Genomic DNA, 16,989 nt, shown 5'->3' on the forward strand with positions numbered 1-16,989 from the left:
AGCTGAACCAGAAAGTTGACCTTTTTTTAGTCAGCCGACCACGAAGTGCGAAAAGTTATAATATTTTAAGGATTTTCCTCCGATATTGCAAGTCTGAAAATTTTGAAAAAGTGTCCTCTTTTCAGATTTCCAAAATATGGTAACCCTTGGTTATACGACCTATACGTAGGTCACGTAAACAGTGTGGAAACACGATTAAAAGTAAACGCATTTCAGATTCAGTTTACGCAGCCATTGATTTTAGTTCGCACAATATAGTATCAAAAAACAGGTTTTATGTTTTAAACTCCAGGCTGTTTTTAGCAAGCCAGTCAGAATCGCGTCGTGGGCTGCATGTGGCCGCGGGCCGCGCTTTGTCCAGGTCTGATCTATACTCATACGTACCTCGTGACAGCAAGTAGACGGTACACTGTTATCAAAACCATGGTCAGAACCGATTGCTCGGACCCGATGATCAACAGAGCCCCCAACAGAGAACAGGTAGTGCTGGATCTCCAATCAACATCAACATTACAGTAACTGCCGTCCACTTCAACAGCTTTGATGCAAATAGCAAGGGTGTATAACTGTAATTGTTAGCGAACCTTGTAACGATGTGAATACACTGACAATCGCATACGATTCGTTACCCCGACGAGTAAATCAGAAATCGATAGACTCAGGATAAGGAGCTTGTTGATGTATGAATGCGATGACTTGCCAATCCGTGCCTCGTACTTCGAGATGTCGTACAATGTCGATGCAACTACGTACGTACACCCAGTGATCGCAATGATGCCTGAAAAGGATTGAATATATACACTCGAGTTAGACAGACAGTGAAACTGTATCAGGCACAGTGGGATCGTCACAGTTTATCTGAGAATAATTGTGACTTCGTTAGTTCCCTCCGTCATCCGTGTATAACATTAAGAGTAGGCTCCTAGCATTCTTGCAACTTATTTTTTTTGAAATTAGACAATCAGTTGGTAACGTAAACATACGAAATTCAACATATGGTATAAAGAAAGGGCACCAAAAATAGAGAAGTAGTCCGAATTGTTCTAAAATGATGCGTATGCTTCATTTCCCAATTACTACTATTACTTTACACATTTATCCATTACACCCATTTTACCCATATTGAAATCAAGAAGTTCACTTTCATGACATTGCGCATCGCGGGAAGAAAATTTACAAGTTGAATAAATCTCCCCCAAAAATTATCCGCTTTTTCTAGTTTTGCGACATAATTTAGGGCTCCAAATTGCTGATAACTACTAATTTCGTAAACCTGATTTGGTTCTTCGTACCCCCAAGGGGTACATGTGTAGTCTTGACTATAATGTACTCCAGTCGAAACAAGAGTATGGATTTGGAGGATAACATGTTGAAATCAATTGATTGGTCCAACTCGCAAGCGATCGAAAGGTTTCAATCCTACCCTAGATCCAATTTAAGTTTCACACCACTGGCCTATTGTTATCCGTCAAATAATCAAAGTTTTCTATTTCATTTTCGCAATTACGTCCAAGAGTTTCCTCGATCCAGATGAAAATTTATTCACGCGAGATAGGCAGTACAAGAAGTCACCAGTATGGGTCGTTCTCTCGGCGATTTAGAGTAAGGTCCTCATGAAATGTATGTCCTAATACCTGGAAGAGGATTTCGTGCTGCCGGTGGCAGCGTCGAGACTACCTATGTTGAAAATGGGAAAAGGCCATGCCGAATATATCACAACGAGGTCGTTGGTGAAATTGTACACCTTTAATAATTTATTTCATATCCGCCCGATCGTGTTAAAACATGACAAATTATTCAATTTATTTTAACGTCATGGCAAACAAAGGTGATGGATTTCTGTCGACACAAAATTTGATTGCCATGGTCGGACGCGGGATAAATAAGTGCGGCTGAGGTAGCCAGAGATAACAGGCAAATCATGTGATGTGGCCCACTCTCATTAAAGTTTGGAGTCTCTGTCCTAGCATAATGAAATGGGTGATATGGAAGATTTTGAGTTAAAAAAAATTACAACCTTGAAATTTTTACCTTAGGAAACTTAATTTCGTCCATATCATGACCTAATGCATGTAAATTAGGTGTTTCCCCACATAATGTTAGAATTGTACTACTTATCTTCATTTCTGGTTGGAACTGTCTGTCCTTACGAAGTAGTTTTGCCTGAATAAACTTTTTTTCTCTAAAAACTGACAAATCTTTGGCAAGAAAAAACTTTATTTTACCGAAATCTGGACCTATGAAGAATTCAGTATAGTTCCATCACGCATTATGGTAAAAATCAGGGTTGTAATCAAGTCAGACGGCTGCGAGTTACAAGTCATTCTCGCTTTTATAGTTTTGACTCGAGTTAAGTCGAGTCATTTTCAATTCACCACCGAGTCAAGTCCGAGTCCAAGTCAGCAATCAGAGGGTCGAGTCTGAGTTGTGGTATTATGACTCGAGTCCGCGTGCAAGTCATCGTGTTGACTGCTCATGCTGTTACCAGTTAAAGTCTTGGTGAATCTAAATAACTCTGTTTAGTGATATCGAATGGTTCGCATTTATAATATACCAATTTTCCTCACTTTTAACAGATTCTGGTTGCATTTTCAAGATACCAGTACCAATAGACGAAATCTCAATAGTGTGGTTACTTAACTTTTCTTCGAAATTACAATGAAATGTCGGTCTTGACTGTCTGAGTCTCGAGTCATATGAAGTGATTCGAGTCATGCGCAATGACTCGAGTCCAAGTCGAGTCAATACACAGATGGACTCGAGTCGAGTCATTTCCGTATTTTGAGAAAATGACTCGAGTCAAGTCGATTCATCAGAAAATTGTGACTCGAGTCGTACTCGAATCGAGTCATAACTCGAGTCATTACAATCCTGGTAGAAATAATTGAAATTTGTTATAGTACAACTAAAGATACTTTCTACATTCTCGGGTAGAAAATGTTTGTTCTTGCGAACTAGTTGCCAAGAATGGCGAAAGAACGTTCAACAGCGGCAGTTGTTGGCTAGCATCACTGACGCTGTGCGTACACTGCTGGTGACGCACAGTGTTGCTTCATTTTGACAATGTTGACGACATCACTATTTTTCATCATGCGCTACTTGATACAAGAGCCAATGCCCACGCAGTCTTGCTTCAGTTAGGATATTGCGGTACGTTGAGCATAACATTATTTGTTTCATATGACCGCTTATGATTCACAAAGAGCAGATAAGTCGCCGTCTACAACGATAAACCTATAAATTAGGCTATACAAGCTGTGAAATTTTAAATGATAACTTCATTTATAGCAGTGGTTCTTGACCCTTTTTCCTGCAGCTCCCCCTTTCGAAAATTAATAGGGTCAGGCACCCCCCCTCTATTTGAAGGACTGTAGTAAAAACAAGAGCTAAGAGTTCGAAGTCCAGTCGGTATTTTCAGGTTGGTACTTCACTATAAGAAATAGCTTGAATCGTGCCCGAGGACCACTCGACTAATTACCGGAATGGTAATTGTATGTCCTATATTCGGGATCAAATCAAGGTTGTCATAACAACCATCGCGTATACGGGTTCATACCATCTTGTCAATTATATTTACCATTATGGTATTCCAAAAAGTAATCCATATCATATAACGCTCAGGTAAGGTTGCGGTTCACAACACTAAACAGTATCTATCATCCATTATGATACGACGAAGAAATATTTTGAGGATTTAATTTTGTAGCTCTCGAATACAAACACATTTAGTCAATCATTTTTACCAAAAAGCATCAAGGCATCCTGAATGTACAAAGGGCTCTCACACTCGCTCTTAAACGTGGTACAGTCCCTCTTTATACGACTCCGACATGCTGATTGCTGCACGATAAAATACCTCGTTCGAAACATTTTATGGAAAATAACCCGAGGTAGCTGGATGGTGGTGTATTAACGGAGAATTGGCGATCTAAAAGTACGCGCATTTCATTTTAGATGAATTATGATAAACCACTGAATATATGGAAACATGTTGCAAACATGACCTGCATATATTCCGCACCCTGCTGGACGAAAAGTTTCGAGAATTGTCAGATTTTGTCGAATGGTAATTTGCAATGAGAACTCAGGGATATATAGAACTGTTGTTTCACTGTGTCCCTACTGCACCCGCTACAGCGACGCTATTTTTCTTCAGCGCTCGCCATACAGCCCCCGAGCCCAGCTCCAACGCCACAACTTTGCAATATTTAGACTTGTCAAAAAATCCCCCTACTAATAACACTTTTAAAGCAAGCCCTAATTTTCAGTCAAAACGAGATTGAGCGGGAACTGTACCCGTTTTTCTAAGTTGTCATGCAGATTGTTCTTATGAGGCAATTTCGTATCGAATATTGATTGATGCGGTTCACGGGTTGAAAAAGGTTTGGAACCGCTGTGGTAAGCCATGGTATTTTCCATTTATTCAATTAAAAGGGACGAATAGACAGCACAGAATATCATACCATTTTGATGTTGTCATGTTGACCATTTTCGAACCTAATATATACTGTTATGATAAATTGCGCCTAGCGTCATGGACATTTTACGGCCGAGTGAATCCGCATATAATACTTTATTTATGTCCCCGTCAGGCTGGCAAGTCAATACGTCAGTGCGGAAATTACTGTTCTATGCTTGGTATATTATGCAACTTACTGAACATCCACACCAGGAACAGGACTCCCTTGTTTGTTATTAGAGACTTCTCATCAGAAAATGCACTAACTATGCAACCAGGCTGGCATTCGTCTATTCCGGACGCACAATCTTTTTTCCCGTCACATACCTATAGACATCAAAAGATTAATATTAAATAGAACAATATTTTCATTAGTTGGTCCTACCGGTGTCGTCTATTGCAAGTGGTTAGAACATTCTACTACACTAACTACAGGAAATTTCGACAATCTTTATCGCGGGTCATGAAATAACAAGATGCTTCAAAGATGTAACTCACTGCAAAAGACCCGCCCAATGCCAAGGCCAGAAAATCTCATGAATAGCATTAACCTTGTGGCGTGAGTATGCCTTCGTTCTTAAATCGGTATTAGCTGAGTTTGGTTCGTTATAGCAGTGACTTTGTGGTATGTAAATTGTATGTAAAAAGGGTCGTGATGAAATTCCACGATGAAGGTTGGGTAGGGGGGTGTAGGGCCGTGGTTTAAAGACTATTTAGCTGACAGACCGGAATATTTTATTTAAATATTTGGCGAATCGTTGGATCTTCAAAAATTGAAATCAAACCAGAATATAAATTGTGCAACCGGTTTTCCAAGTATGCTACTACTTTATAGTGATATTAGCAGGCTTACTTCGAAATTAAATATGTTGATGATGATACTAATAATAAAATAATTTTATGATATTGTGTCTGCTGAGTCTAGGTGAAAATTGCCATTCCCCGATAAGCTTGCTATCGCCGAGATTCGATTACAGTCTTTTCCGCCTCGGTCATTGATTAACCGACTACGCCTGCTTGAATAATATAATGCCTGTCGACAATATCGAGAGAAGAAGCGTTTCCAACTGCCACCAGACGTATACTGCAAATACAATGCGTCGCGCGAAAGACTTGGCAGCAGCGATGCTGACCTATCCACAAAATGAATGAATAGAAAACGATTGATCGTGCACACTCGCTCGCGCGTCGTCATCCGAGTCAGCTTGAACTTTGAGTCAAATCAAGTACGTTACCAGGCCTAGTATTACTTCACAATGCTATAAATTGGCGAAGTTCCGAATGAATAAAATTCGATATTTATGTATTTATTCCATTGATCTACAATACTCCAACATCTTGAATTTTGCAATTAGCTGTAAAATTATATTATATATGGCGGACTGGCAGAAAAGTCGACCGGCGATTGAGAATCACTAGTCTTGGGGAACCCGCACCCTCAGAAGTTTCGTTTATCACGAAGTTGCTACGTCAATAGCAAAACTGTTGGGAGGTCTGACAATATGAGGTTGAGACACTTTGTAATTTCCTTCATCTTATGAAATATTTTCACATCCATCGTTCTTTTTTTTCTTCTGGTCACACTCTTCCTTTGGAATTATTACCCAAAGTTGTTCCATTGGGATGATAGCGATCCAACTAATTATTCTTTAAATTAAATTAAATTATATTATGACATTCCAACTGTATTTCGGGGTCTGGGAAGAATTGCTTCTCAGTTTATATCAGGGCTGGCTAACATTTTCAACCAAAGTGCCGCGTTCGATTGACAAACTATTGCGCGCGGGCCACTAGCCGCGCGAAGCGAAAATTTTTTTTCAAGTTCATTGGGCAATAATATTGTCACTTGACTATATTGCGGAGCCTAGAAAAACTTCCAACACTTGGACATAGGAAATGCGCCAATCATTTTGTGATTAGGCTTCATAGTCGATGGTCTTACTGCGAGCCCAAACGCAAGGTCGCATATGTTGAACGACACTTTGTCTCGTAATCGCGAATATAGTTAGACTCAATCTGATACATTAGGCGTTTTTCGCGAAGCTTGTAAAGAGTTTTTACTTTTGAACAAAGAAGATATACCAATATGTGACTGGCTGCTGGATTTCCCAATGCGTCGGAACTGATTTTTAGTCATCACATCTCAAGTGCTGCGGCCAGACACTAATCAAAGTTTTGGTTGGCCTTGCAAGTTTACAATCTGTGCAATCCATTTTTGATGATATTAGAAATTTCGGTAATTACCTCGTGGGCCACTCAAAATCTTCTCGTGTGCCAAATGTGGCCCACGGGCCACGGGTTGGCCGGCCCTGACTTATATGCTATAATACTTACCGCTTTTTCTGGAATGTGTGTTTTATTGAGATCACCATCACATATGAAGTAGCTGCAATTGTTGGATTCGTGCACGAGTTTTCGAGAACTTTCCAGGGAACTGTTTTTCTAAATTGTATATAAAATCAATTGAGAAGTATTTCAACTCAATAGTAGTTCTTCGTTCGAAAAGCGTAGTAATAAAATCAACGACAGCGAGTTTGATTTGCGAGTTTCATTGGTATCTGAAATATGTAAATAAGGAAAATATATATTCCATGCATCCATACATATACCTGATTTTCACTTCTCCTATTCGCCAAGACTTCTTGATACGATACACTGCTGCAGCGGAAGCTGTGGAAATTTCGGGATTTTACCTAATATAATCCTTTTAATTTACGGTTATTATAAGTAGAATACTTTTCATGAATGCCCCGTATCAGGAGTCCGCGGAACACAAAGAGATTTACACAGATTAAGCAGCTAAACCAGTTAGTGTAAAACGGCGAGCTAACCTCAAAATAATTCTAGTTCAGCGGTTCTCAATCTTTTTGGACATGCGCCCCCTTGGCGATGGTCATATATATCGCGGGTGTCAATGCAATGAACAGTTACTGGGGTGGCATATTGTCGCGCAGAGTGCGAATAATTTTCAGATTCACGAATGAATCCCGTAATTAATAGTAGCATTATCACGTAATACTATCAAATATTTATTCTTTCTCAGCCCATGTGATACGATGCACCGGTAGGGTTCATGAAGGAAGCGCTTTCGAAAATTTAAGGCAAGTTGTAGATGATAATGCTTTTTCGGGTGGGCCAATTGTCATTAGTTTTTTTGTATCGTGCTGTTATTTCTTGACCCCCCATCAGGATTGTCGATTCTATCGTTAGTGGGAATAGTGGAGATATATTGAAATCACCCAAATGTGCCACAAACACATTTCTTTCGCGAGATGCACACGATTCCGATTCCGGTTCAGATTGAGAAGAGTGTTACTATATTAAAAGCGAAAATTGAAGGTATGTTGAATTGGGCGGAGCGCGAAAACAATTTCAAGAATAATTGAAATCTCTCAAAAATTTGGGAGTGAATTCGCAATCTCCATTTGCATGTCGACGGCCGGCAACACATACTAATTGAATTGGTTGTCGGAGGCCGCGCAAATTCCTTTCTACGGCCGCAGGTTATCCATCCCTGAGCTAATAGTAAACATATGGTATGTCTTACGCCAAGTTTAAATCCGCATTCCAGTTGTTGAGTCTTTAACATTTCTGACTAATTTGTTTGAAAACAGCAAAAAACATTGAACAGGACATCAATTTATTTCAAGGTAGGTTGCACTGAAACTAATCCTAATGCTGGTAGTGACTACAGAGAGCACGGCGTCGTTCTGTACTGCCATGCTAAATTTGATCAGTTTTTTTATTGAGTTAAATTGTGTTGATTTAGGGTAGCTTAAATGGAGGGCGAAACCGAGCAACCTATATTGCACATAAGTCTGTCTTAGGCAGTGCAGTTGGTCAGCTATTAACAACAGCTACCCAGCGCACCGAGCTTTAGGCTACTGCCAAAGCTATGAATTAGAGAATGACTTACACGTGGGAATTGCTCAAAATCTTCAAAGAATATCAAAAATTTGCTCAAATCAGCCCATACTCCATTGAGCGCGACTGCTGTAGTTTGAATTTATCGAGCTTTCTTGAATACGAAATAAATTTCATCTTCAACAATCGTCTTCTTAGAATGGTTGTAAAACACATGTTTAGTCCAAATTCATACAGACTTTGTCCCCTCCCTGAGAGCCACCCGCGCCCCCCAAGGGGGGAGGGGGCATTCTCCAGGTTGAGAATCACTGTTCTAGTTGGTCTGCCATAAGATTTTAATTGTTTTGAAATATTTATACTAAAGTATTTGAAATACCAAATGAAGGAAGGCTATTCTCATTAGATCCAGGCTAATGTCCATCTTTTTAGAGTCCCAAAACCGTCGACGATAATCGGTCCCGATTTACCACAAACTTCTGAATTGAAACAGCATATTCCATTGGACTGTGTCAAGAACTGTTGGGGCGCATACATTTCCCTACCCAAAGGATACCTTGGAATGAAGTCACGTTACTAGGGTTGCATTCAATACAAAAATCAATTTTTATCAAACCTGTTTAAAAATTCCCACTGTTTATAACAAATTTTCAAATGTGTCTGATGACGTAACAGATCAAAAATTGTGACATAACAGTTGATTGACATTGAAAATTTAAAATATAGGTTCAATATGGTTCGTTTGACGAAAAAGGCTTCCGACCCCTGTTTTAAACGGTCCAGAAATATCTAAGGATTACATCGCTATGCACCATTTTTATGTTCAACAGTCATAATTTATCCATTTCGTAACAATAATATATAACTACGAGCTACAACTATTGAACTATTGACGACGATTTCGAGGTTCAAACCATTCCATATCTTTTACGTCGACTGTGTCAAGTTGAAATCGCCCATGGGCACTTACTACATAATCGCATGTTTACGCGAGAGCATAACAATTTAGGCATAATTACACAATGAAAAATAAATTGCATTTTAATAAAGTTTTTAAAGCACCAATTAGTTTTAAATGCAACACTAGTCCTGACATCACATTCGAACATAGTCCCTAGCAAATGAAGTAATCGTTCAATCGAAAGCGACGGATATTGTACGTTGTAGTTGATGAATATTCTCGTTCGCTTCATGAGCTATGAACACGATAATAGCTTGTTCATTGTAGATAGTCGTATGATTTCGATGCTTACCGGACGAAGCAAATGCTATCGTTATCTTCAGAAGTTAGCTTGGCAGCGCATACAATCCACGGAAAAGAAGAATTGAAACTGACTTCTTTCAACCTATTAGCAAATTGATTCCGATTGTTGACTGGTGAAAATGTATCGTTTTTGAATTATGTTGAAGTAATCACTAGCATTATGATAATACCGAAACAAAATTGTTCCAAATAATCCGAAGATTTTAAGGACATATTTCATGCAATTTATTAGCCAGCGACATTAGACCATGAGGACTTCTAGTCATGGCGACATGTGAGCTAGGGGAATATGAGCATGTCGACACAAGATCATGATCAAATGACTTCCCTTCACGTTGGCAATAGATACTGGAGACATATAGTTCGAGTCGGCAAAACCATAGAACTCCATTATTGTTCGTTGCATGGCCGCCTTACCATAAAGTACGAACGAAAAAGCATGTGCGGCATGCTTACAAGCGAACGTATCTCTTAGTGTTCTATTTGAATGGTGATATTCCTTACACTCTTGTTGGGGATATACCGAGCCAACTAATACTCACATTTGAATTTCTACAAGTAGCTTACACTGTTGGTTACCACCGAAGCACGACTGAGTATTTTGATAAGAGCATGTAGTTTCCGTATACATCCCTCCTGAAATTGAAAACAGGGGAAAATAAGTGTATCTTGCATAGGCATGTGTGGGGTACATTGATCGGACGATGCTCTGCTATATTCACAAAGCTTGATTCGGTATAAAGATGATATCTATTGTCTTGGAGTCCTTTATTCGGGAATGTTGAGAAACTATACAGTTTTAAACCGCCTAATCGTTTGAACCAAATCCGAGCGCAGTTCAATCAGTTCACTGGTTAATATACCTCGTTTGGACTCTCTTCATTTGTGAACGGCTGCACAATTAACAATAGAAAATTACGTCTGGAAAATATCCTCCAACATTTATTGTGGCACATTGATACGCTCAGGCGGTGAAGTCGATTTTATTTTTGATTTACTGCGGGGTATCGGTTTAAAAAATACTATACTTGGCGAATTCGTCCAAGCAATAACAACTTGAAATATTTCATTTTGATACAATAGTCTATACCAGGGGTGGGCAAACTGTTTATCTCACGGGCCGCATTCAACAATTGAATCTATTCGAGGGTCATACTATATAAAATTGGGATAGTAAGCCAAAATATTGTTATTTTAATATATAGTGAAATCATATACCTGTATTTGTATGTTTAAAACAAACCAAACATTGATTTCATGATGACGTACACGAGACAGAAACATTAACTAGGATTTATAAGCAGGTCGCTCTCATTGTAAAAATTTAGAGATGAATTTCTTTTGTCTCGATTCTTCGGGATGTAAATTTGAGTCTGTGAGCAGCGATATGTTCATATATTTCCTGAATGTACTTTTGGTTTAACTCTAGGACACACAACAGCATCATAACCATGTTACCTTTAAATACGCTTCTACGATATATAAATGCCATAAATAATAATACTTGTAACACACTCGCGAATCGGTTTTTACATCACTAAAAGTAATAAATTTGCTCGTGTTGCCAATCTTAAATCTCATTCGTGGTCGGAATCAAGTCATTCACGCTTCACTATATGTGATGTATAGATATTGAAACATTTCATAATGCATGAGCCTCAAGGTCGGGCTACCGCGCCATCAACGGAAGAAAATACTATGGTAGGAATGTAAGTCGTCATTATCATGTTGAAATATATTAAGAAAAAGTTTAATCATGTGTCAATAGTAATTTGATTTTTAGTACGCATTTAATCATTATTTTTACAATATATATGGGGGCTTTCGTGGACCGCAAATAATGGTGTTGCGGGCTGCATGCGGCCCGCGAGTTGTAGTTTTTCCGCCGCTGGTCCATACAATCCCAACTTACATTTGAAGGATTTACCGTTATTGGTAACTGATTAGATTTGTATTGCACTGTTTATAAACCCTTGATAGGTATTGAGCTATCACAGCGGTTCCCGGGAATCAAAAAACAGAAATATTACGTTCTGTTCTACTGCAAATGGAACCATTATCACCGGTAATATTACCACGAGAAATATTTGTGTAGGACACAATACATATAATATTAATATTATAAATTAGAAGTATTGTACACTTTAGATCAACGTTGTACTATATTTTACATCCAGTCAATCCGCTCAGAAGCATAAACTCCATATTTCTAGCGACAGCTACAGTCATTGGCATAATGTAATATGGAATATCTGGTACACCCAAGAACTCCGCATTTTAGTGGTAGGCCGAAACATTATAACAACTGTAGTGTTGTGTACGACACACTCGATTGAAAAAAACAACTGCACCAGCTCATTGCACGCCGTGTGCGTTCAAATATCAGAAAAGTTGTACGACAATTCGCGCTTCAACGTCATTTCAAGTTTGTTGTTAATGCAACATGTAAGCCATTCTACGTGTTGATATTCAGTTTACTGACTTTCATATTATTAAAATCCACCTAAAACGTTTGGAACCAACCGTAATACGTACTGAAGAAATACTCACAAATATTTTAAACAACTCAGTTCCAAGTAGAGTAGTGTGGACAAAGTCTTGATGTGGGTAACTAAAGGCCAAATATATTGCACAAAAATAGCGGCGACTTCACCATTATTATACTCACCAAATTTATTCTCATGAACTTTATGCTCGGTGCATTTTGAATCGAAATCTGAACAATAAAGACATATATCTGCATCAATCATGAAAACAATCGTGACTAGAATATGATGACTCATAATGAGATTTATATCACACTACATAAAAGAAATTCGAATATTTATCGGATATCCACAGCAGCCCATATTGCAAATCAGGTAAACGACCATTTCTGGTGCCAAATTTGTTTTGGCATATTTTCCAATGGGCTATAAACGGTGAATGCAAGATGAAGTTTGCACCCAGTAGTAAGTAAACCTGTCATTCTGCTACCAGCAGCTAGTGGTATCTCTTGATGATCGTAAAAATTACCATGATGTGGTTATCTCAGTCATGCATACTTTCCAACTGCATGACGCTTGAATACGTGTCGATAACTTATCATGAATCGATTGGTGAACAATGAGCCTATTACATAGCTGAAACTTTCAGCACATAGTCGCCGTTTTTACTTGACTAATCGCACTATTCCTTGCCTAGATGATGATCTATGAACCTTGTAAAAGCCTATTTATTTTTGACGTAAAAACGATTATATATGATAATTACTCGAATACGATTAGGATTACTGTTTGTTTTCACGAATACTAGAAAATCATCGTAATCTTAGTAATCGATTGCGAACACAAATCGCGATTACACTGCATGACGTCACATCTTCATGTTCATGTTCCTGCTCGCAGCGACCGTTTTTTGAATGTTCGCATTCATACAAACCCAAATCTTTCATGGTTTCGAAGCACGTCCACTAAGTATTCTACAAAGACAGTACAATAAAGCGATCTCACCTAAGACGCAGTGCTTTTCATTTTCTGCGTAATTGCAGTCTAATCTGTAAATAAATTACCATGTCACTTTACTGAAATAATAGACTGTGTGACTTCACACATCCCATGCAAAAAAACTTTCTGTGCAATGATTATAGAATAAATGAGTTATAAATGAGAGTTGCAGTGATTGCCGAGACGCAATAATTCGACCATCGAGCAAATTGCACTAAGCCTTATCCGTGACGTAATTGGCGAATTCGTTGTGGAAGAAGAGTCCCGCAATTGTAAGATTCGCAGGTAATAAAACCAAGTGGAACAGGGAAATCTATGTGACTGACTGTCCGTCCTTTCACAACGAGCGACACTGCGTTTAAACAGTTTTGCCGTTCGCAGATTTGTTTTTATTTTTAAAGGCGATGTCTGATTGAGCTACAATGTCCCAATTCTGATAGGTGTCCTGATTATGAATTGTGTGCTTCTTTTTGTCCTTGGTCACGGTGGCGAGATCAAAATTTTATGGCGCCAAAATATAAGGATCTCTCTCGGCGTACCTCTCACGTTGAAGTGTTGCTATACTTCAAATGTACCTCTCTGACGTGTGACTGTCCGATCGTCTGGTGTGTTGATTTGTTATGTTTCAAGTAACCGGGCTTACTCTCCATGATGATGCCATAAACTAGACCGAGACATGACGAAAGACCTTCAAACTATGAAGATTAATAGGAAGGTAATTGAACAACTAGTTTTGATTCTGATAAGGCAAAATATATGAATCAGAAAGGTTGAAATAAGCCAGTGTAAGAGCGTGTTTCGTGACCACACTACACCTAGCCCAACTGCAAAATCAGCAATTGTGACATTACTCTTTCGGCCCCAGGAAAAGACACTGCCTCAAATCATATTGATACCAAAATATATAACGGAGTCACAATGATTAGATAAAGTCGGTCGGGGAGATGTTGAAGCAGATTGCTACTGGCAAAAACGATGTACTGTGATATGTGATATACAATTCTAATTTTCGGTTATCTTTTTAATTGTTATTATCATTATCATAATATTTTTTTCCGGGGTCGATGACAACCCTGGCTGTAACTATATCGTTGCTGTAACTATAACGTTGCACGTTCGGGTTGGATACACACTGCTCGAGAACTTTATGCCAATCGTGGCTTTCAAGTTCTTCTGTCATCGTCAAAACATTTATTTAAACGCCTTTTCGATTGCAAAAAGCCGTATGTCGGCTTTAACTCACGGTTAACCACAGATGATAACTGCTGGAGTGATTTGTGATTTATCTATTTATACGACCAAGAATTGATTTTACTGTTGCTGTTTGGTGTTCACACTGTTTCGACTTCGGTGGTCCTTTCATATTCACCTCAAGCCGATCATCTTTTTTATGATTTTTGAGCGACCAACGTTTCGCACGAAAATATTCCCGCGAAGGCTCACTGTGCCATAAGGCGCTAATCAAAAAAGATATGGTCGGCCTCTTTTATCGTCCTCCAGAAACACAGCAATTATTCACCGATATCAGTATGGTAGTAAACCAATACGGCTTTATGTAGGCGTAACACTAGGGTCGCATTTAAAACAAAAACCAATTTAAAACAAACATGTTTAAAGGAAGACCCTTGTTAAAACAGGTTTTTTTAATTCAATCGTGACATCATAGTGGATTGACATTGACAATTGAAAATGTAATGTAAATATAGCTCCTTTGACAGAATATATGTACTAATGCAGTTGAATCGACAATTTGACGGGTTCAAACCATCCCTGTGGCATAATTTTACAAAGTTTCATTTGATACATATTAACCGACTACATGACAGTAGTTTGGCGTACATTGTACACTACTTACTTCTTATCGCAAACTTCTATCTTACTGACTTCGATTTGCTTTGAGTTGTTCGATTCCTTACATCGAAGAAAGTGGCGATTCCCATCTATGATTGAACTCGGGTAATAAAATGAGCTTCTCCGCTTTACAGCCGCAGAAATGCTAATTACATACCCCGTCCATGTCTCTCGCAGATTCCGGGACGTTCGGTTGATTGACAAAGGCATTCGTCAGTCAAATCGGGACAGTGAAATGACCCGTCACACAAATGGAATATAGGGATGATTATGTGGGGATGTCCAACGCAACGGAAGCATCTCGTGTCAAGATGATCTTGAAATATCATATCAGATAGCGGCGGGTATAATATGGGTGATATATCACAAATTCTTGTATCAGTGAAGGGGATTTTGCATGTGTTAAGAGACTACCCTTACTCTAATAATAAAAACATTTGCTCTTTTCTCCAAATCTCAACCCAGCGGAGACTTCACCACTTGGCGGGACTCTCATGTTCCAGTCAGCATTTAAATAGCCGCTCTGGCGCTGCGCGCTAAGCAGCTCCTAAATATGGCTCCATACTAAAACGGAACCGGGCTTAATGTGAATGAAATTTCTCAAGGTATTTGTATCACTCTTTAATAATGTACACCATACGTCTATCAATGATCCCTGAACATGTTCTAGCCCGGATTTCCTACCTGAAAAAAATTTATTTACATGGAAATTGAAATTGGAGATTTATTTTACGAACTAATCTATGATTAACAATGCGCGATATGACTTTATAAGGACTTCTACTAGCTCGTGACCCTATGTTAACTGTTACCGTATAAACAGTTAAGCACTGACGGCAATCTGACGGGAAAAAGTTGCGAAGATACCGGGCGTTCAACGTGAGACAGTTTGAAAGCTACCACCAGTCCACATCTAATATCCTATTACTTTTGCTCGCTTGAAAAATCACCATCGCCAAAATATGATTTATTAACTAAAGAACATTTTACATGATTGCAGGTGTGCCGCGCATACCAACATCACAGTCTAAATATGGTTTATATAGTAATGTAACTTAATTCATAAAAGTAGACAATGGGCTATTTACAACAGTATAAGGTAGTCTAAAAGGTGTAAAATGAATGATGTTATTTCGTAACCTCTGGTAAAGAGTGTCGCGCTTCTCAAAATACATTGCAATCCCTCACAAATACAAAGCCTAAATTCTCAACTGTGGAGACACGTGCGATTCCAAATTCGGATTTCTTTACTGAGTGAGATATTTTCCGCTGCTGGTGGCATTTCTATTACGGGGCTTGGATTATTAAAAGGACAATACTATCTAGCCGTAACCAGCGTTGTAGCGGGTTACACAGCTGCAACACTGGATTGCGGGTTCGAGTTCGACTGAGGTCGAGTCCAGAATTCCTACCCATGGAGGTTTATATCGGCTCCTCCTCGCCGAGTGATCCGCGTAAGCGCTGACTTAAAAAAGCGTCAAAGTGGGCCGTGCTACCAGTCGGTAAATACGGAATCATAATAAAGAATACCGGCCTGGTTTGTTTGTTTTGAGGTATCCAGGGTATCATATACACCAGACCAATTTATTTTTATGCCGCAGCTGCCGACTGGTAGCACGGCCTGTACACTTCTAGGATTTTATAAGACACTATTTTCACGAATGAGATATCGTGGAGGAGCCTGAGTAAACCCCCAACGCTTTGGTAGGAATTCTGGAGTCGGACTCGAACCCGCATCCCATTGGTGTTGAAGCTATGGATTATACCATTACGCTATCTCGCCAATCTTGAATATCGGCCTGGTGTAACATGGCCAACGTAGTTGAAACACCATGAATATCACAAACAAACAAACAAACAAATACAAACTAATATGCACCGTCATTTCGGCGCCTGGACAGAATAATATTGAAAGTGTCGGTCAATATGCGGCGGTCATTTTAGACAAAGGTCTTATCGCCGTCGAACAGATTTGGTTCGCACGTCACGGAGTCGCATAGGCCTAAACTTTACATGACTTGATGTGTCCTGACGCCGAGGTCGTTCACGTCAACATGCGGCGCTGCACA

The 16,989-nt window shown here is 39.1% G+C and overlaps 1 protein-coding gene across 1 annotated transcript in view; it reads right to left on the reverse strand.

The window, feature by feature from the left end:
* Window positions 1–16,989, reverse strand: part of LOC145441380 (uncharacterized) — a 46,099-nt gene that overhangs the window by 9,253 nt on the left and 19,857 nt on the right. Inside the window, exons 5-6 of the mRNA XM_080319231.1 lie at window positions 630–778; window positions 385–566 (exon numbers count right to left, since the gene is read on the reverse strand). Of these exons, the coding sequence (XP_080175357.1) occupies window positions 385–566; window positions 630–778 (331 nt within the window). The remainder of the gene's footprint in view (window positions 1–384; window positions 567–629; window positions 779–16,989) is intronic.

The sequence above is a fragment of the Botryllus schlosseri genome, chromosome 1, assembly GCF_051294905.1.
Source record: "Botryllus schlosseri isolate E-star chromosome 1, Bs_hap1, whole genome shotgun sequence".
In the NCBI taxonomy this organism is placed as follows: domain Eukaryota; kingdom Metazoa; phylum Chordata; class Ascidiacea; order Stolidobranchia; family Styelidae; genus Botryllus; species Botryllus schlosseri.